Source organism: Gambusia affinis, linkage group LG19 (assembly GCF_019740435.1).
Source record: "Gambusia affinis linkage group LG19, SWU_Gaff_1.0, whole genome shotgun sequence".
NCBI lineage: Eukaryota > Metazoa > Chordata > Actinopteri > Cyprinodontiformes > Poeciliidae > Gambusia > Gambusia affinis.
This window is the reverse complement of record NC_057886.1, coordinates 9,736,962-9,758,483: the sequence shown is the minus strand read 5'-3', so window position 1 is coordinate 9,758,483 and position 21,522 is coordinate 9,736,962. Positions and strand designations below refer to the sequence as shown.

At 37.8% G+C, this 21,522-nt stretch overlaps 2 protein-coding genes across 4 annotated transcripts; one reads left to right on the top strand and one right to left on the bottom strand.

Moving 5' to 3' along the window:
* Positions 1-3,307: 3,307 nt before the first annotated feature.
* On the bottom strand, positions 3,308-8,530 carry asphd1 (aspartate beta-hydroxylase domain containing 1). 2 transcript variants are annotated; one of them, XM_044100995.1, is made up of 7 exons: positions 8,438-8,516; positions 8,163-8,345; positions 6,032-6,505; positions 5,690-5,896; positions 4,734-4,941; positions 4,204-4,317; positions 3,369-4,112 (listed from the first exon to the last, which is right to left on the bottom strand). In XM_044100995.1, exons 3-7 carry the CDS (start codon positions 6,476-6,478, stop codon positions 4,003-4,005), a joined length of 1,086 nt encoding a protein of 361 aa, XP_043956930.1. In that variant the 5' UTR covers positions 6,479-6,505; positions 8,163-8,345; positions 8,438-8,516; the 3' UTR covers positions 3,369-4,002. The 2 variants fall into 2 exon arrangements, with proteins under 2 accessions (XP_043956929.1, XP_043956930.1); XM_044100994.1 differs by lacking the exon at positions 8,163-8,345 and having other exon boundaries at positions 3,308-4,112; positions 8,438-8,530.
* A 67-nt stretch (positions 8,531-8,597) lies between these two features.
* sez6l2 (seizure related 6 homolog (mouse)-like 2) lies at positions 8,598-21,341 on the top strand. 2 transcript variants are annotated; one of them, XM_044100992.1, is made up of 19 exons: positions 8,598-8,764; positions 9,448-9,518; positions 9,863-9,991; positions 10,100-10,315; positions 12,419-12,552; positions 13,622-13,814; positions 14,236-14,421; positions 14,505-14,688; positions 15,260-15,423; positions 15,539-15,733; positions 16,775-16,913; positions 17,771-17,967; positions 18,104-18,298; positions 18,543-18,737; positions 18,837-19,028; positions 19,221-19,259; positions 19,428-19,545; positions 19,896-20,007; positions 20,118-21,341. In XM_044100992.1, the coding sequence occupies exons 2-19, from the start codon at positions 9,461-9,463 to the stop codon at positions 20,145-20,147; spliced, it is 2,676 nt and encodes an 891-aa protein (XP_043956927.1). In that variant the 5' UTR covers positions 8,598-8,764; positions 9,448-9,460; the 3' UTR covers positions 20,148-21,341. The 2 variants fall into 2 exon arrangements, with proteins under 2 accessions (XP_043956927.1, XP_043956928.1); XM_044100993.1 differs by having other exon boundaries at positions 8,605-8,764; positions 9,863-9,928.
* Positions 21,342-21,522: the final 181 nt, after the last annotated feature.

Sequence of the window (21,522 nt, the reverse complement as noted above, 5' to 3'; positions counted from 1 at the left end):
TGTTGTTCAACTATCTAAGAAAAAAATTAATAAAGAAAATGGTGTTTTAACAATAATTGTACGGACTTTGAATTGAACGCTATACTGTAAAATTAAGCTAAAGCAAGTTACTTGAGTCTGAGATAATTACATGATGGATGGAAGAAGCTAATGCACGTGCCCTTTACTAACTTGAAACATTTTTGATAAGATGTACAAGGAAAATCTTTTCATATGAAAACCCTTTTACATTCAATTTTCCAACAATTAATATGTAACTGGTGATTAATGTGGAGATCTAGATGTATCATAATACAGTAATGTTTTAGTGGCCCTTTGTTGTGTAACTTTAGGTTAACTTTGTCTTGACATTTTTCTTCCACTCTCTTTTAGATATAAAGCTCATGTGAATGACTCAATATTTACATAATTATATTATGTACAGACAATGAATACTAAATTTGCTTCTAACATTTTTAGTAGTAAGACAATCCGATTAAATGATTATGACATTAAGCATATATTTTCTCATACTTGTTAAGCAGCACTGAACAGCTGACAGTGGGAAATCTTAGCTGTCAGTATTTCTGTCGTATGCAGTGGCAGCTGAAAACGATTGTGGTAGACAGAATTATTTCTGTCATGATGGACTGCAGCTTCTCTCACTTCATTGATTGTATCTGCAAGAAACTGCAGCTGGTTTAATGGAAATGAGCCTCCCAAAGACAAAAACTGTCTCTGCCTCCTCAGCATCACTACAACCTTGAGTTAGGGCTGCAGTTCTTTGACTCATTGGTGACACCTAGAGGACAATCTGAGCAGCAAACTGTCTCCTGTCTACTTTTTACCCCCAAACTTTCATTTTACAAGGATTTTCACAGTATTTCAGGCTTGGAAATCCAAATAGGTGCTTCAGGTTTTTTTTTTTTTTTCTTCTAGTTATCCATTTATGAAAAAAAATTATATCAGCTTTAACAGTATTTCCACTGTAAATACTGCTTTTACAGTATTTCCACTGTAAAAATTGATAGTAAATTTTTTTCTGTTTTACAAAGATTTTTTCATCAGTCTTCTTTATTTTAGATAAATGTTGAAATAGTGCCATTTTTTGTTACGAGTATATCTTGTAATTCAAGTAAACATTTTTTAAATTTCGAAATAAAGTAGATTTCTTTTCCCCTCTTAACTGCCTACAAATCCTTGTTTTGGAGAAAAGGTTTCACTGATGTGGTACTGAAGGTCTTGCAATTCACTCAACGCTTCATTTTCAAGCCATTTTCACATAAAAATATGTCTAGAGCATGAACCACAATCAAAACAAACACATAAAATACAAAGACGTTCCACAAATGGTGTAATACTGCAAATAAAAAGCTTTTACATGTCTTTATATTGTTTTTTTGCAGAGGAAAAAGAAATTTGATTGTCATATTTAGATATTCACATGCAACTGATTACTGAGTGCTTTGTATCCACTAATACTTACATGTACATTTCCTGTTAAGCATTAAAATAAATAAAACACAAGCTTACACCCACCACATTAATCCAAGCTGAACAAGTATGACTGGCCTGATATTATGCTTAAATGTCAGACTGATGGTGAGTACAGTGGGTATTTTTTCTTCCCAACCACTTTACTCATTCTGCAGATTTTAACTAATGCTATTGCATAACAGAGGAACTATTTAATAGTGGGAGTCAGCTCTGTTTGTTAAATAAATAGCAAACAAAGAGTTAGATTTTAAGCTACATGAATGCAGCCAGTGGCCTTTCAACATGAAATCTGGCAGAAAAGGTGATATTTTCTGTCCTACAATCTCCATTTAACTGTCAGTGAGTCCCTCACTCAGTAACAAGCTGTAAGATTGTTTTTTAATTCATTTAAATTTGTATGTTTTTTCAAACTTTACATCGTACCTCTCTTACCCTGCATAGAACAGAGACAAATGAGTTATAGATCATGAAGCAACATACATACAACCACATGTCAACAATCTCTGGACTAATCTGTCTCTCTGGGGTGGGATTATTTCTAGATCTGTAATCCTCAACATGGGACCCTCAGAGGAACAGATGGCAGATAAGATAAAATCACCACACTAATTCTAATTTACAGTCTACAAAAAAAGAAAGAAGGAAAGAATGACTGAAGCATTGAGGAGATAGGACTGTTCAACGTGCTGTTTGTAGTTAAAATATATGTTTTAAATGGATGTGTAGATTTAGCTGACTTATCACTGGCCTGATGCAATTGAGATTTTATTTTAAACATTTCAAAAAACTGCAATTAAATACTTAAAACATCTTGTGCAACTTGAGTATATATAAAGTTATTATTACCAATTCCTTCAGTCTGTCAAAAAGTTAATCCTATTTCTGTTCCTTAATCCATGCATGTTCTAATCCTGTCTAAGGTCAGAGGTCATGGGGCGCTCGCTCCTATCTCCACTGATCAGTGGACAAGACAGACCTTGGACAGGTCAGCAGGCAGTCACTCAGTCAACATAAACAGACACAAGACATGCAGGCATACACACCATACATACACACACACTCCTAACAGTAACTTCAGAGTCAACAATTCATTAGCTTGATAAAACATTTGTTTTTGGAAACTGTATTAGTTACAGTAACTGTATTATTACAGAGATTGCAAACTTCGCCCTCTTTCGTCCAAATGCAATGACTGCGTCATATCCAGAAAATTGATTTTTAGTTTCATCAGATCACAGAAGACATATCAAAACATGAAGGTCTTTGTCTCAGAGTGCATTTGAAAACTGTCATCTGGCTTATGTCTTCTTCCTCTCTGAGTCAGTCCATGCTTGATTCAGCGTGGATTATAGCGCTGTTGCCCGCTTCAGAAAGCGTCTTTACAAAAAGTTTCGCCTTTCGTTCTGAAGTTGCTCCCACATTTTACACAAAAACTTATTTTTGTTTCCCTCAAAATAGATTTGAAGGAAACAAATGTATTTCTCTTTGTAACATCACAAAAAAAATCTAATGTCTGTAGTTGTTTTATGATGGTACACAAGAAAATAGTGTGTTTGAGTTTTTGCCTTAAAATACATCTACAAGTGTGTCTCTATTAAAGGCTTAATAATCTTAATATATTTAAACTTCAAACTTTGAAGAAAAATTCATTTGTAATTATTCTGGCATTCAGAAAATAGAAAGTGAAATAAGTATCTTAGCTGACATGAAAAATGTAATCTGATTTAAAGTGAGAGTAAACATGAGATTTCAATTGCATTTTCTCTACATTTTTATCACATTTAAATTCAGAGAAAATTCTGATTCACTTTAACTCAAGAAAATTACACAACTGACAACAACTCTCATTTATACTCTTTTTTTTATCTTTTACTGTACATAAAATATGTAACAACAAACAAACTAGCAAAAAGAATTTATAAAGAAATCAAAAATATAATAATAACTTTGTGACCAGAAACATTCCAGCATACAAACAGCTTTGTGTTATCATGGAAAGAAAAAACACAGTATATTTGGTTACATTTTGATTGGAAATATCTTAGGAGAGAAAATACATTTAAATTTAAATTTCTGTCATTTTTACTGAAGTATTCACAGTTTTTTGGTTGAATCACCGGTAGTCACACACCATTTCAAGAAAGTTTCTAAAAACCCATGCACATGCAACAACAGCTCAGATAAGGCCAGTAACAATAACAAGTCTGAGGCTTTGCATGCAGGTATTAGCATAGTAAACAGATTCAAGATGTTAAAATTTACATCAGTTAACCCCTGTGCTGCTGTTTGTGCTTCCAGGTGCTGTCTGCTTGTATTTTTACATCAGAATGCCATGCAGGTAGCATAACAGTAAAACTGTTTTAATGATTACAAATGAGGACCAAACATCCAACGCTGCTTGAATGTGTGGCTAATGGCTTGTCTAATTCTTAAGGGAGGATTCACACAGTGATTCTCTGACTGGAATGAGACACGTGAACCGTGGGCTAAGTTAAGGCATCCCTGCACAGTGCTCACGGGGAAAACTCAGAGGTCAGGGGTGAACATGTAGTCCAAAGCTTGTCTCTCTGCTGCAGCCACATTTGGATGCCACAGATCCACACTCAAAATAACCCTAGGTCCAGATTCTGGAGGACCTTTAAAGAAGACACAAAGAACCCAGCTTACAGGTGGAGATATATTTTTAAACTACACCAATTTTGCTTTTGCTGAGTGAGGATTTCCTACCCTTGTGAGAGATGGTGTGAAGGAACGAATCATCAAGAAGGAGGCAGTGCCCCTCTGACCAACACTGAGGCTCCCCTCCCACCACCAGCTCACAGGAAGTGGGGGTCTGCAAACCTGTGGAAGTGAGTTTTGTCACGGTTCAGCTTCCGATATGGCAATACACAGAAATGTCCCGTCTGGTTTTAAAACTGAGAGGATTATTGTCAGATGGGCCAAAGTACAAGATGCACAACACAGAAATTAACCTCAACCTCTTGCTAATGCATTTCTAGCCATTTACATAACTTTGAGTACAGTCGTCTCATTGGTGATTTTGTTATACTTACATGAGATGATTGGTTTTGTAACAAAGTGCATGTGAAGTTCATGAAATTATTAGACTTAGAATTAGACTTAACGCCATCGAGAAACCCAGAATAGAACAGCAGTGCATGGAAGTAAATCCTAACATTATGGAAGGAAAAAATCAAAATCCTTTCATGACTGCTGAATTTGTTTTTTTACTTAAAAAGTACATATCGCTCACATACCAAGGTGACAGCGAAGGCGTGTGTTTGTCATTCCGTAGGAGCTCCCCAGTATCGCTCCAGGGCCCAGCAGCCAAAATCCTGCAGATCCCAACGAGTTGCTGTTTATGAAAGTACGCAGAGAAAGAAGTGTGCGGTATGTGGAGAGACAGGAGCGGCAGTTCTCTGCCACACAGACCCCGGCGCTGTACAAGGGAAACACGGCCTGGCTCTGAAAAAGAAAACATATTCCATGTTTAAGTCTCAGACATGGCTTAACCCGACACACTTCTTCTAAATATCTTTTACAAATTAAATCTGAACCATGTGTCAAGAACTCTTGTATTCATAATTTTTAAAGGCCTTCTTTCTTGATGTTCACAGCTGCAAGTGGCATGGAGAATTGAAAAATTGGTTGAGCCGACTCAGACTGAGTGGAGAGAAAAACTGAAAATTGATGTCCAAGTGTTAGCATAAATTTTCAATTAGACTTTGGTCTTGAGTTTGATTGACCCACTTTAATACACGGCTGTAATGTTAATTTAAATCTGGCTGCTTGTTCAGAGTCACTGTCCTGCTGCATACTTTCCTTATATCAGGCTTTATTATTATTTAAAGAAACTCTAATGATTTCTTATATATCTCCTTGTTTCAAAATAAAGGGTTCTAAATAACATTGTTTACATGTATATGTAAAGACTATTTTTAAACCATGCAATATGTTCCTCAATCACTTCATAATCATTCAGTGTTTTATGTTTGCCTGTCTCATAAAGTGCCTAATAATCCAGGTATATTAATATACTTACCACTCACGGTATGTCTCATTATATAATTTTTGTATGTATTTATTCCAGTCACCTTTTCAGTGTGAACTTTTAAATAAATAAAATAATATCCTTCATTTGTGAACATTTTCAGTAAGTATTTTTCTCAGACTGTTGCCTTCTGTGCTCGTGTTTCTTGTCTTTGTTGTGTACCTTCGGCCCCAGACAGGTCCAGCCTGATTTGGAGTCTGTGCCTCTCTGGTAAACAGCCTGGAATTCAGCCAAGATGGCGGGATAATTAGCTTCCAACACCTCGATATCATGTCGGTGAGCATCACGCGGGAAGAAAGGAACACTTGGGACATCCGGCAGGAAGAAGAGATGTGGCTTTTGTATGGTGGAGAGATCGTTCAGTCTGACCTGAATTTGGAGAAATGTTTTTTTGTGGGGGAGGTTGCTGTGTTTCTTTTTATTCTTTAAGACATATCAGTAACACTTTAAGTAAAATTTTGTGAATGATCCCCAACTCTCAGTAGTAAGCTCTGAGTCTCTTACCTGCTCACGAAGGCCTTTGTGAATGCGGCCCATGCCCACCCAGCTGTAACGCTTGGCATACTCTTGCAGTGCTGCGTATAGCTTCTTGGCTTCTGCAGATGCCTGGGCAGGGAACAAGGCATGACTCAGCACTGGCGTGAGGTATCCCTGTCCCTGCTCCTCATCCTTCGCTGTTTCCATGGAAATGAAAGGTGCAATTTGATCGCTCCTGGACAACTTAGACCGGGCGCTGCACTTTGTTCCCATACACACACCGCTCCGAGAAATCATGGACCGCCTTGAGCTCGACTTTAACTTTCCGGCATGGCCTGGGATTGGCAGGTCAGAGCCAATTCGATAGCAGTGCCACAGAAATAGGAACAGCAGAGTCCACAGAAGGCCACTCAGTGAATGGACACCAAGCTCAACATACTCAGGCAAAGGCAGTGTGTTTATCGACCAGTCCATCCTTTAGACCAGGGTGACACAGAACAGCTGTAAGCAAAACAGATGAAGAAATCTTCACTTCAGATTTAACTGTTCTTATAATTTATTGCAAGCAAAGTTAAAGCCTTGAAACGTTTTCAGATTTTGTTATTTTGCACCTACAAACTTCACTGCAGAACAATTTTTTGGCCGTTACTTTTGTGTGTCTGTTTGCTCAGTGTTCTAAGAAGTTCACGGCTCGGTGGGTTAGCTAAAAAGATAAATCAGCGCTAAACTTACACACAAAATTATGCCCCCTTATGGTTATATTTGCTACTTTTGTTGCAGTCTGTTCATTAAGAAGCATAGCTAATAATGAAACACAAAGTTTTCACTTATGCTTAATAAATATTCAATGGGCAAATGCAACAGTTTACAGCAAAGAGAACAATTGTTTATTTCTTTTACTCTAATCTTCTTTACGGTCAGTATGGATCGAGGGCTTTCCCAGCATGCACTAGGAGTCAATTTGCTCAATATTTAAGGGGAGAGGCTTATCCAGCACAGAGCCAAAGACCTTCATAGTTCTCTCTCAGCCACATGGTGTTATATGCATCCAGAGCCTATATGTTCTCTTACAAATTAGAAGTAAGGAAGGATTTATTGCAGGAAGAACTCTGAGGTCATGCACCCAGTGCTTCATAAGTTTGTCCTAATCAAAATGAGACACTGACTTTGTTTAGTGATTTGCTTTTACAAAGCCAAGAGTGCCTCTGTTTCCTTCCTTTGAGATGCATCTAAAATAATTCACTTGACGTGAATTTATTTTGTTGTATCTTTAAACAGAATAAAGCAATTATTAGTTACTTAAACCACACTGACAACTGAAGATAAATCTTTATTTTTGATTATATCACTGCCCAAAAGAATGTAAAGAAAAAATTTTTTATCAACATCACAACTGACAAACTTATTATTACCTCTGCTGACTTACACCTTTACTCCAAAAAAGTCAGATTGAATGTGTTGTTATTGCAAGTTTGTTTCTGAACTAGTTAAAAATCACAATTATTAATTTTTTTGTGTATTATTTCAAACATTATATATTCTTTGTTCTGTATCTAAGTAATTTGTTGAGATTTGCCAAAACATCAAAAGGTTTTAACACTTCTACTTTGTAATGTAAATTATTAAATAATTTTTTGGTGTAAAATTTGTGTTAGGAGTCCTTTTTGTAAAAATAAATAAATAAATAAATAATAATAATAATAATAATAATAATAATAATAATAATAATAATAATAATAATAATAATAATAATAATAATAAATTATTTTAATGGCTTTTTTTATGTTGCATCAATTATACGTTGGATTTTTCAAAACTTTCTTTGTGGGATTTTTTTTTATAAGTCTTCACTAACAGTATGAAGCCATTTTAACTAACAACAGCATAGTTGTGAACAACTATTCTGTTGTTCACAACAATTCATAGTTGTGAACAAAAAACATTATATATTTTTAATATTATTATTGGTCCAGTATAATTTGACATAGATGTAAGTTTCAGAAAGTTAAACAAATCATATATGCGCTAAAATAAGTGGTGATAAAGAGGCAAGGGGGAAGATCTATGTTGTTTGAATGTACGGTTACACTGATGCAAAAAATAAAAGTGCATGCACGGTTTGAACGTATGTGCATGCGAGTTTTGTGTTATTGCAGACTTGTTGTTGCATCAACCCCAATGATGCTCTCCACTGGCAGGCGTCGGATGCTTCATAAAATGATGCTTCTCGCAGTGGCGTGAGCATTCATTTTGTCTCTTTGCTCTGCACCAGCCCGCACAGCTCAGCTGGCTCGTGTTTACTCCCCACATTGGCATAAACATCCACCATTCAAGGGAATTCCTGGCACAAAATGTTTGCCATGCATTATTAAGCAGCGCATGCAAGCGAAAAATCTCTTTCAAGCGCCGGATCAAACATATCTGTCAGATTACCTTGGTGCACCGTGGAGCTCCGTGTCTGACAGCTTCAGCACCGCGTTGGTTGGACAGCTCCAGCTCTCCAGCAGACAAGAGATGTAAACTTCTGCAGTTTCACCGTTCGGCCGCTAGGGCGCACTTGACGCTCCAGCACAAATGCCCTCACATCTTAGCCGAATGCGTCAAGCACACGGTAACCAGCTAGAGGCAATCTCACCAGTACAAGCACAGCATTGTTTACGGCCTTGAGCAACGCAAAACCAACTGAGATACGAGAATTTTTTAAAAAAGAAAAGAAAAGAAAGGAGGAAAAAAGAGCAGTGGAAGCATCCTGGAAGACAGGTAAGCAGCTGGCACCTTTTTATTGTTGCTGCGGAAACAACAGCGGTGATGACTGATGTTAAAAAAAAAAAATCGTCCTCCGCACAAAGAGGGCCGGGTGATTCTCCCTCGAATAACCCCCATCATTTATGTCACACACCCGACTGGTATCTTTGACAGAGGAAACGCCTCGAAGAGCAGCGGAGGAGCATTTTTGATACACCTAACAGGTTGGAAACAATGAAATTCAAGGGGAACCTTCGGAGACGATATGGGCTCGCTAGCTGGATTTTGGAATAGCGCATTTTTCGGCGCGTTGTTGCAGATTTGGATGGGAAATTGCAGAGGAGGGAAATTCTGAGTATTACACCTAAAAACCGAGTGTGTTCCCGTGTTATAATTTTACGACCTCTGTGTCAATGCTTTGCATACTGACTTCTAACGTCACGTTTCATTCTACGCATCAATTGCATTAGGAGAGCCCTTTACAGCATCATGTCGACTTGATCTGATTTCAGTCAATTATGACCCGTTTTATGTAAACATTTCAGTCAGATTGGCGGTGACTAATACATTGTTGGCCTATTCATTACCACGGTGTGATTCCTTTGCCTCTTGTTGCTGTTATGAGCTATTAATAGGCAGAGAAATGTGCAAAATCACAAAACGCTTTCTTTGGATTCTGCTTCCTTTCACCTTCTCAGGTCATTCAGAAACATGGGGTTCGCACACCTCGCTGTGATGTTCTCTGTCACCATGATGCACATTGTTTCAGGTAATTTTGTTTGTGTTCTCCGGTGCATGCACGTTTTTGTTTGTTTGTTTGTTTTTTCTTTTTGTTTTTTTTTTCTTTTTGCTGCATCAGTCTGATGCTTGTTGTTTTTTCTCCATTTAAAATCTAAAGGTTATGACTCCACTCTTTTAGACTTTGCACTTAATTTACACTGTAGTTATTCTGCTGAGGGGAAATTCACGTCACCACAGCACGCGCTAAATAATAAAATGCGAGGAAATGACACACCATGTGAATAATTAAAGACATATACAGAATTTTGGAAGGCACTGTGTTTTATTTGCGTTGCAAATAACAAATGCAGTAACCAGTGTTGATTGTTTCAGGTATGACCTTTATGACTCCAGAGTCTGATACTTCACCGACGTCAGCTCCAGACTCCTATCCACCAGGTGAGCTGATACACGCTGCTCTGCAAAGTAAAGAGTACCTGGGACAGGTTTCCGGAGGATCAGGTATACAGAAAACAGAAAACACTTTGCTGTCAGTTCCACATGTACTTTATTCCCCAAAGTGCCCCTCGCATGGGAAATTGCATTAAACTGAAGCCGTTAACTTTGCAGGTACCACCACCAATCCAACACAGGCGGTGCCTGGGCTTGGGATGGCTGAGTCTACAGCAACAGCCATATCACCAGGGCTCCTCACCACCGCTTTAGGGTCCTCTTCTGCCGCGGGCAAAACCGGATTGAGGAGTCCTATGTCTTCATTCCCTTTGGAAGAAGAGACCACCACCACGCTGATTACCACCACCACTATCACCACAATGCACATGCCAGGTACAGCTTTACCCTCACTTTTTGTCTCCTTGAAAGGGATGATTTTTTTTTTTTTTTTAACAATGGCTTTCTGTTTTATTATGATGAGATATCAAATATAATTGAACCGCATTGCCATTTGCTCTTTAACATCTGTTTCTCGAGTACCCTCGTATTGCTCATCCTACAGTAGCTGGCCTTTATCTACAAACACTCATATTCATTCTCACTCAAACTCTGATGAACATCTGAGGGACCCAGGGGGTAGCACAGTGCCTTGTCCAGAAGAAATTCACACAGTGCAGGATTTGAATTCAAAAACCGCAGTCTTCTAACTGAAATATGGCGAGCTGGTCTTACTTTGCTTGCAAAGTTACATAATTATTGGAAATCATGCAAAGTTTATATAAATTTTACGATCACAATATCTCTTGGGATAAAGTAACATTTTCCTCACACCTCTAATCACCAACTCTCATTGAAATGATCCTAACTTTCTTTGTGACCTTTAGCATCTTTGCCATTTCTTCTGCATCAGGTGTTTGTGCTTTTACAGTTTAAAGCACATATTTGCATTCTCTGCACAAAAGGTACTTGGCTGTTTTCCTTACCATCTGAAATTAAAGCCCATTTAAGGTTAGAAGCAATTATTTAACTGATAATAAATGCTAAACCCCAGAATAGGAAAAAGCTTGTTTATTTTTTTAAATTTCATCGATGTCAGAGGTTTACAACTGTATCCTCATTTGGTAGGGTACCCCTTTAAAGTGCTTAACTTGGTTAAAACATATTTGGTTTTCTTCCAAAAGATTCTCACAGTAGCTTGGTGGAAATTTTGCTTATTCCTGCTGACAGAAGTGGTGCAACTGAGTCAAGTTTGCACAGACCTTTTCAGACACAAATCTTCTCTGTGATTGATATCTAGGCTTTAAATTGGCCATTTCAATCAGTATGACTAGAAAAGCACTTTTCTAAATCAATCTGTTTAGTTTTTACCATTTAGCATTTCAAAGTATTGAATTTATTATTACTATTTATTATTATGGTTTTTCTTCCACTCGATAATTAGGCTTTACTTTGTGTCTGTAAATCACACAAACATGACAAAACGTGGAAAAAATTCAAGGAGTATGAATTTTTTCACATTTTGAGTATGAAGATGACAAGTTGCTTCCCAGCTTTGAAATTTGACGCAACCCAGAGCAAGAATAGAAACTGATAATGAGTTAGATATATTTATTCCATATTTTTCACCCTGATGCATAGAGTAAAGACAGTACCAGACATGGAGCACATAACATTCTTATTTGATGAACATATAAATATTAATAGTAGGACTATCCTCGCCTGTCTGTGGACTGTCAGTCAATACCACGCCTTATGACCAGCATGGGGTGATGGAGACGATCCAGTGGTAATAAGTGTCAGAAAAACCATTTTAGACCCACCAGTGCAGCATTTCTACTGGCTTTTGGTGCCTGTGCAGCTCTCATAGTTTGTGATTGAGAGCTGGGGAGAAATGTCATGTGAGACAGATGATCTCCGAGGTGTGAGCATGCTTGAGATAAAAAGACAGAGGGAGCGTCACCTGGGTCCCTCAAGTGTTTCATTTTGCCGTCAGTGGTCATTGTGGTTTGCTGATCTCATGTTGTCTGCAGGAGACATCTCAAGCATGTTTGTTCACCAGCAAGAGTTGTGCCTTAAAGTAACGCTTCAGCTGTCTTGAAAATATTCTTGCCGTGGCTCGATTGTGCCGGGGGGCATACTAAATTTGAGTCTGCAACAAAGCGTTGATTGATTTGCAGTCACCCTGCATGAATCTGCAAACGGTGAAGAACAACTAAAACCAAAATGGACAAGTGGGGATAAAGCGAAAGCTCTCCTCCACTCAAAGCTGAGAGTATTGCTTGAAAGAGACATGTTAGACTTAGTTTTTACTAAATTTAAACTTTTTCAGAGCTCTTGATAGAGAAAATCTGGCTTTTTTTTTTACCATAACCTAGAAATTAGTAAAAGCAGCCAGTTTTTAGTAAAGCTTGCCAGGTTATGCTATTTTTTTTATTATTATAATACACGTTTTGACTCATTTCTAATTCCTTTTCTGTTATCTCTCTTTTTCTACAGTGCAGTGCAATGCCACGTTGTCAGCAATGGAGGATTTTGTTGAGTCTCCTGATCCTGGATCATCGTCCTCATTTTCTACTCTGGAATGCACCTACAGCATTACTGTGTATCCAGGCTACGGTGTGGAAATTCAGGTTGTGTGAACTGAAAAGCCTGTGGCCCTTCAAATTTAAGAATGTTTTTCTACTGCAAAACAATTATCGATTTGTTTTATGCTAACTTTTAACAGAATATATAGACAATATGATTCATATTACCAGTTAATCATCTCAAGTTATTTTTTGAAGAACACTTTTCATGAAGACAAGAGCAACACAAAGACATTAAAAACAGATTAACAAAAAACATATTAGTTTTAAAGAAACTGATCACATAATCAGCTTATGTAACTAAATAAACTGATAAATAAGATAAGACTGTTGTTAAGGGGCAGTATTATGTAAAATTAGCTTTATATCATGCTATAATCTTATTCCATCATCAAAAACATACCTGGAGTGTTGCCTTGATTCCTTTATGCATGTTTGAAATATCATTTAATCTCCCTTGGCAACCATTCAGCTGTGCAAAATGACTGGGTGGACCTAGCACCACCTTCAAGACGAAGCTCCTCCTCTGAGCTTCAGTTTCCAAGCTACAGAGCTTTTACCTCACAGTGTCCTGCTCCCACCACTCCCCCACTCTGCTCCTTCAGACTAGTGAGCAGCAATTAGCAAACACCTGGTGGAACTGCTGAGGTCATTAGTCAAGCTCCTTCTCAGGGAAATGCTGGTAAATACATTGTTGCAGGACTAATAGAGGAGCAATGTTGTGATGACTTTCTGGAGGCAGAGTTTCAGAAAGAAAGGGAGTTTTTAAAGAGACATAGGCCCGATTTCAAGGCATTACATTACAAAGTCAATTTTTATAAAGTCATATTTGATTTGCTATTTAGTTTACAAAAACTAAATCGGATAATCACATTTTCAGAGCAAAATTTAGTAAATATTGCAACTTAAAACATAAATCAACATGGAACAGTTAAAGATTATATCACCCAGGACAATGTTTAGACTACAATATGAATAGCAGATTTTCAAAACTGTACAATTTCAGAACCAAAGGTGAAAATCAACACAGTAGGATTAGTTAATCAATAACTGAATTTCTGAGTTATTATTTATTTAGATTAGGGTGTGTAAATCTTCTTGTTTCTTCCTCAAGGTGAGGAAGACAAACCTTTCAAAGGAAGAATCTCTGGTGATCACGGGTCACGGCGGTGCAGGGCCAGAGCTCTTAGCCAATGAGACGCTGATGAAAGAGGGGCAGGTGATCCGCAGCACCACCAATCAGGTTTCCATTCACTACCGCAGTCTCCGGCAGTCCAACCATGGCACATTCAGCCTCCACTATCAAGGTAGAATAACTTCTGTCTGTTTCATGTCACCATTAGGCTCTTTAAAAAAAAATTGAGATCTACACCTGTGACATAGCAGGCAGCAGGTTCAGTGGTGAATTTATACTCCATGCAAATCTCGTGATTAAGAACGATAATGAAGCCAGACAAAGATAAAAAAAGAAGACATGTATCAGTATTGGAGATAGCCTGTTTTACATTGTTATGATCAGTACCTTGCAGATTAGTTAAGAATGTCCATATAAAGGTTGAGTAGATATTTAAACATTATGACAAAAGACATCCTACATTCACATTTGCAGAAGACTGAACACTTGTCAAAGTGGATAGAAGTGAAACTCGCCATTAGGAGATGTTTTGATGTATAATTAGACTATTTTTACATCTTCAGCATTAATTTTTATTCTACCTTTGTTGCCAGCCTTCCTGCTTTCCTGCCCTTTTCCCTCTTCGCCTGAGGGCGGTGGAGTGACGGTGACAGACATCCATCCTGGAGGTCAGGCACACTTCCACTGCGATCCAGGTTTCCAGATCCGTGGTCATGAGGTGGCAACATGTGTCAACACAACGCAGCCACACTGGAGCACTCATGAGCCTCAATGTGTTGGTGCGTACGACGATTAAAATCTAAAATAATGACACCAGCGGTGGCTGATTTACGGTTTGTAAAAAATACGATTTTTCCATCAGTTGTTTCTTGTGGAGGATGGATTCGTAACGCAACTGTGGGACGGATACTGTCACCACCTCCTCCGCCTGTCAGCAACCACAGTAATGGAAATAATCTGAGCTGCCACTGGCTGATAGAAGCCAAAGAGGGGCACAGGCTGCACCTGCACTTTGAGAGGATCGCGCTAGATGAAGATGATGACAGGTAAGCTTGGAGTTTAAGATTTCATATCAATGCTCTTGCTTATCTGAAGTAATAATAGCAAAGTGACCAAATGGATGAGGGGAAAAATACCTTTTTATTGTTACAGAGGATGAAATATGTTGGAGACTTACAGTGGCGCATGCGATCCTCGCTGAGTTACAAAAATTTGGAGGTGCATGAGCAAGCATTATAACATAGAAATAATATGAGAAATAACATGAGGCCAACAGGCAGACGCAGAGATGATACAAATGGTACGTGTGCCCTTACGCCCGGCTCAGTGCGTCAACTATACACCTAGCTTAATCCGCCTTTTCTATCACTGTTACTTGTGTAACAGTGATAGAAATCCCAGTATGGATTTTTAATGGCCACAAAATGTACCATTAAGACCATTAGGTAAAAATCTTTGGGTATTCTTTCACAAAAAAAAAAGGTCAAAAGAGCAGCAATAGTTCAGAGACCAGCATGTTTCACCAGAGAAGCCCTTTTCCCTTTGGTTTCCAACTACGGTCCAGATTGAGACAACAATTATAGTATTTTTTCACATTTATGTCTCGTCCTGTTCCAGGTTACTTGTTCGCAGTGGGAACAGCTCCCTGTCCCATCTGCTCTTCGACTCTGATCTTGATGACGTCCCAGAGCGCGGGCTGCTGAGCGAGGGCTCCACGCTGTACCTGGAGCTCACAGCTGATTCTTCCTCCATCCCGCTGCTGCTGGCACTCAGATATGAGAGTGAGCGGGGTCTTCAGATGCTAAGCCTTCTTCTTTATGCTTACCTCATTTTTTTTTTCAAATTCCGCCAAACAAAGTAGAACTAAGAATGATCTTTTTCTCTGTGTGTCTGAAGCTTTTGACGATGAACATTGTTGGGAGCCCTACATGCCTCATGGAAACTTCAGCAGCAGTGACATCTCATATCAACTGGGCACCATTGTCATCTTCAGCTGCTCTCCAGGCTTCGTCATGGAGCAGGGCTCAGGAACCATCGAATGTGTTGACCCCAGCAATCCCCATTGGAACGACAGTGAGCCTGTGTGCAGGGGTAAGTTTAATCTATGACCTATGGTTGTGCAACAAAAAGACAGCTGGGAAATCAAATTTTCTTTTCTAAGTCCTATGTTTTAATTTTCCACATACCTAAGGTAGCTAAAACAGTAATCTGTATTTATTTGGAACACATGATGTTTTCAGCATGTCTATTTCTGGGTGTTCTCGCTGCATTTTGATAAGATGGGCGCCTGAAGCTGCAGGATGTTGGATCCACACTGATGGTGTGGTGTGAAAACGTAGAGCAGCGTGGAGCGTATGACTCAGAACCTTAGCTAAGCACTAAAAGCTAAACACTGTCTTCAATTTTTAATTCCAGAAAAAAAAATTAGCTGCCGTCTGCAGTACCTTTGCAAGATAAATGATTAGATGCTAATAAGCTGAATCCTTGAGAATCCATGCAGTAGCAGAAAGGAAATAGAGAGGAAACTGCTAGCAGCAATGTGTTGGAGCAAGTAGAACCGATGATCGGTAATACCTGTTTACTTGCTGAGTGCATGCATTTATTAGCTGTTTGAACTTACACTATGCATGTTTTCTTAAAGTCTCTGAAATATTCATTGTTCATCCTTCAGATTTTGGTCTCTTGTGTAAGCTTCTTTGTAATATCTTAAATTAATTTTACAAATAAGCTTTCAGATTATTTTCAGTGGACATATATTTGCTTATTAATCTCTAAACCCTCAAATACTTATTATTCTGCCTTAAAAAGGCTAAAGCCTAAGTCAAGGAATGGACAAGTGATGTGCACATTTTTCCAGACTCCATTTTCCAGAATTCTGCATTGTTTTTTCTGCTTCTTAAACTATAAACAGAAAAAATCACAACGAATAAAACTTATCTTTAGGTACAAAATTAATGTGCTCTTCATTTTTGTTCTATTGATCACGAGCCCAAAAACCCATTCACTAATGGCTTCATATGTTCTCTCATTAATCACGTTCAGTTCATTGAAACATTGTTTTTTGTAATCTGTAATTTACTGATTCCCTGTTTATCAGTCCAGATTCTTACTAATGCTGCTTTGCTCTGTAAGCTTTGTGTGGAGGAGAGCTGACTGAGCCTTCTGGTACCATTCTGTCCCCCGATTGGCCCCAGAGTTACTCCAAGGGTCTTGACTGTATGTGGCAGATCCGTGGTAATGAGGAGAAGCGAATTGAACTGGAGGTCCAGATGTGAGTATGCTGACAAAGGAGTGTTTGGCATTTTATCAGCAACATTATGGGGGGAAAAGTGAATTGAATATTATTCATTAATTATTCAGACTCTACATCTGTTTAATAAAATGTAAATACAAATCTTGCTTTCAGCAAAGGAATTGACAACTGTGGCAAAAATATATATATATATATATTTTCAAATTAAGCTTTAAGCTTTAATTTTTATAGGAATTTGTAAAACTGCACGACTCTGCAAATTTGACTTTTTGATGCATTTATTTTTCCTATGTCCCATTTTAGAGTCCCAACTTGTGAAAAAAAGCCATTATTTAAAGCATAAATATATTTTTATGTAGATTTCCTAATAATTACTAAATGGTGTTTATTATATATAATATAAATGATGTTGTATTAATATGCAGTAAATTAGTTTGAAAGGCTACATTGAAAATAATAACCTATTTGTTACAAGTGGATAGCTATTCAAAAAAATTGTGAAATATTATGAACATGCAGTAATGAAGCATACTGTACAAATGTGTAAGAACTTGTTAATATCACCATATTATGATACCCCAAAGGAGGAACATGAGGTTTACTGGTGAACAACTGCACAAAAGAAAAACTGTTTCATTTCCAAAACCAAATCCATATATCTTTTATTTAGTAATTATTAATGAAAGATGTAGATAAATAACTTCATGACTTTGTTTTATAAAACCAACTGCCTGTAGTGCCATTTCCTTTCTTCATTCTCCTCTATGCCATAAAATAAAGCAGTAGCTGGGTGGAATATTCAACTTAAAAAGAAAAACTCTTTCTGAATTGAAAGCTGACATATTTATGACTTTGCTTTTTCATATTTCTTTCAGCTTGAATATTCGTCACACTGATGTGCTGACGGTGTTTGATGGACACGACACTATGTCTCACGCGATCGGCCAGTACATGGGCTCTAAAGAGCGTTTCCAGATTGTGTCTGGGGGGTCAGAGGTCACCATTCAGTTTCAGAGCGACCTGAATGATTCCAGCTTCATCCTCAGTCAGGGGTTTCTTATTCATTATCGTGGTGAGTGAACTGGAAATCCAATTTGCTTTACCATATGAAGCTTGTTTAGATTTGTTTCACTGATCGGTAAAAAAAAGATTTGCTTTCACTAAGTCTCTCTCTTTCTCTCTCTTTCTCTTTCTCTCTCTCTCTGCAGAGGTTGAGCCGAACGACACATGCCCCACTCTTCCTCAAATCGAGTTTGGCTGGATCAGCTCATCCCACTCCTCTCCTGTGAGAGGCAGCGTCCTGACCTATCAGTGCCAGCCAGGTTATGACATCAGCGGCTCAGACATCATCACCTGCCAGTGGGACCTGTCCTGGAGCAGCGCCCCACCCACATGTGTTAAAGGTCATAGGATAATAGAAATGGTCAAAAGTTACTTATTAAAGTTACAAAGCTAATTTGTTAGTAGACTTACCTAAGAAAATGATCTTGCCTCTCTCATTTTTACTTTAGTTTTTTTTTTTTCATTTTGAAAAAACATGCTGTGTAACCAAACATGACTGAGAATAGGACGTTACTCCTCCTAAGGTTTCTTGAGCAGATTTTTAAAATATTTTTGATTGATTTTGTGTCACTTTACCCCTCACAGTGCAGCAGTGTCCTGATCCAGGAGAGGTGGTGAACGGGGCACGCTCTGTGCGTCCCGAAGCGGGGTTTGCTTTGGGGACAGTCGTGCGTTTCTCTTGTAATCAGGGTTATCAACTCGAAGGGCCCAGTCAAATCTCTTGCTACGGTCGTGACACTGGTACCCCTAAATGGAGCGATCGCAGCCCGAAGTGTGTCTGTAAGGCTTCTTTTCATCTCTTCGCCAACATTGTTCGTCTTTCATGATTGCTGTTGATGCCAATCTAACAGTAAGAGTGTTTTTGTATGTTGTATGCAGTGAAATACGACCCATGCCCAAACCCTGGAGTCCCTGACAACGGCTACCAAACTTTATACAAACACAGCTACCAGGCTGGGGAAACTCTGCGCTTCTTCTGCTATGAGGGCTATGAACTCATTGGAGAGGTCATTATCACATGTGTTCCTGGACACCCATCTCAGTGGAACAGCCCGCCACCCTTTTGCAAAGGTAAAGGTTGTAACACTCCCAATATTTCTTTTTGCTGATTGTGGCTCTCCATTCCACACTGTCTACACCTCATTTTTCTTTTCTAAAAAAGAAAAGGTTTTTTTTTTTTCTATATTACCAGATGTTATCATGTAAAGCACTTCAATATGTCTTGTTGCTCAAACTGATGAGATCTTGTTTTATTGTTCTCAGTGGCATACGAGGAGCTTTTGGACGACCACAAGTCAGAAGGTAATTTCTCATCTCAAGCGCATTTAAAATCCATTCCTACATGATTAAAAGCTGCTGTCTGTGGGATCTAAATGTGCTTCTTTAGGCATATTTTTATCACAAACTGAAGGACACTTTGCATTAATGAGGACAGAAAATCATCACAATTGACGTTTGATTGTTTTGCAGTTTCCCAGTCTTTCGAGCCTTCCCGTCAGATCTTGAGTGAAAACATCGCCTTGGCGATTATTCTGCCCATCATTCTGGTCATCCTCCTGATTGGAGGCATTTACATGTACTATACAAAGTAAGTTATGCTGATAATTAAAGTTAAAGGTTAAAAGGCCATGTTATTAAAGCAGAGGATTAAAATTAAGGTATAGTTATCAAATTCAAAATAATAAATACATGTTAGAGATAAATAAATAAATCAAAGTCAGTTATTTTATTTTGGTAGCAGTTGTTTCTTTTCACTTCAACATAAAAGCAGGTCACTATATAATATGTTTATATAATTTTATAATACTGCTATCCATAGAGTTTTTACAGTTTTGGATTTCCATTCAGGACTATTCTTAGATTTAATTCTGCTTTTTTTTACTTCTGTGCCTCAGTTTTTTTACTCAGCGCTTGATGAGTATTATCTGTTTCTTGTAGCATTTGCAGACTAGAATGGAAGCCTCTCTTCTGGAAATCTCTCTCTCACACGCACTCCTACAGTCCCATTACAGTCGAGTCGGATTTCAACAACCCTCTCTATGAAGCGGGAGTAAGTAAAGGAGCCATCACTCAATGAAATTTGTTCATTTGGCTCTCAGTCTGTAAATGTTCCCAATTTCAGAGCTTAAAGTAATCCATTTGTTTCTAATGTGATCACAGGACACACGGGAGTATGAAGTTTCCATTTGAAGAAGAGCATTTCTGGGTGAGAAATAAAACCACAGAAGCATTAAATTCTTGAAGAAGACAAAGTCTTTTTGTATGAATAGGCCTCACTCCCCCTATAATACTTTTATTTCTTTATTTTTGGGTTTTTGGTTGTTTTTTTTTTTGTTGTTGTTTTCTTTTATTTACCATTGCAGTTTGTAACTACTTTATATTGATTGTGCTTCATCTGCCAAAAGTGAGACCCGGGTAATGGTGTAACTTTCTGTGTTATTAGGACTGGTGCCTTATGAAGGATAAGAAATTGACTTGTAAAAGAAAATGGAAAAAAATTGTAGGCAAAGAAAATGTAAATGAGAAAAGGGGGAATTTTTTTCAGCTATTATTTTGTTACAAAGCTAAAACATTAGAGAGCATGGCAATATTTTAGTTGAAACAATCAAAAGTTATGTTCATGGTTCAATAAAAAATGCTTTATTTTTGTTTTTACTTTCAAAAGCGACTCTTATGTTTCAGAGTTTCGCAGCAAAGGGAAAAGAAACCTCTTTTAAAACAATAAACTTCTCTTTCCTTTTTTTCTCACAGGTTGTAACAAATTCACACTATTTGAATGTAAATATCTGACTTAATATATACACTTGGTGGCAGGAGGCTATATATTTTCATTATATACACATAATGAAAGTTCTGTGCCAAAATATAATGTTAAATAATTTAATGTCTCTTAGTGTTTCATTCGTTGTTGGATTAGTGTTTACAAAGGCAGTGTTTATTTTATTCTTCGCTGTTTCTGCCGTCATCTGCAAACTGTCGCACCACATACTGTATAAGCAAAGGTGAGGACATGAATGTCATAACGCTTCGAGCATGCACTGATTGTAAATTATATTGCTTTCGCTCAATCTCTTACATTAACATTATAGTTACTGGCAGGTATCATTGTTATCAAATTTGATGTTGTATGCACTACGTTAATGAGAAACTTTAAATCTTGCCGCTTGCTGTGATGCGCATTATGTATTTATTTATAAATGATTGTTTGAACAGTGAATTTTAGACATTCACTGGGCCAAATGAGGGATTCCTGGAGACTGTTGATTTGTTGACTTAAATCCTCTATGATCATCAGCAACATTTCTTTGCTTCATATATAAAAACACTTTTAAAGACAGTGACTCATTTGCAGAATTAAAAATAAAGTCTTTGTTGAATGGTGTAGCAAGTGCGCAAGTGTGTTTTCATTTTCGAAATAACTGGGACTCCTACTTCACATGTTAGCACACATTTAATATCACTAAGTAAATAAAGTAGCATCCTTTTGACACTGTAGAAGAAACATTAAAATGATTTATGGATTTATTCCATATATTCTGTTACACACTTAATGGCTGACACTCCT

Coding starts and splice junctions, on each gene's coding strand:
- sez6l2 (XM_044100992.1), top strand. CDS start 9,461: ATGGGGTTCGCACACCTCGCTGTGATGTTCTCTGTCACCATGATGCAC. Junction 13,815..14,235: donor ATTCAGCCTCCACTATCAAG/GTAGAATAACTT, acceptor CTTTGTTGCCAG/CCTTCCTGCTTTCCTGCCCT. Junction 19,260..19,427: donor GGACGACCACAAGTCAGAAG/GTAATTTCTCAT, acceptor ATTGTTTTGCAG/TTTCCCAGTCTTTCGAGCCT.
- asphd1 (XM_044100994.1), bottom strand. CDS start 6,478: ATGGACTGGTCGATAAACACACTGCCTTTGCCTGAGTATGTTGAGCTT. Junction 5,897..6,031: donor ACAAAGGCCTTCGTGAGCAG/GTAAGAGACTCA, acceptor CTCCAAATTCAG/GTCAGACTGAACGATCTCTC. Junction 4,113..4,203: donor TCACACCATCTCTCACAAGG/GTAGGAAATCCT, acceptor TCTTCTTTAAAG/GTCCTCCAGAATCTGGACCT.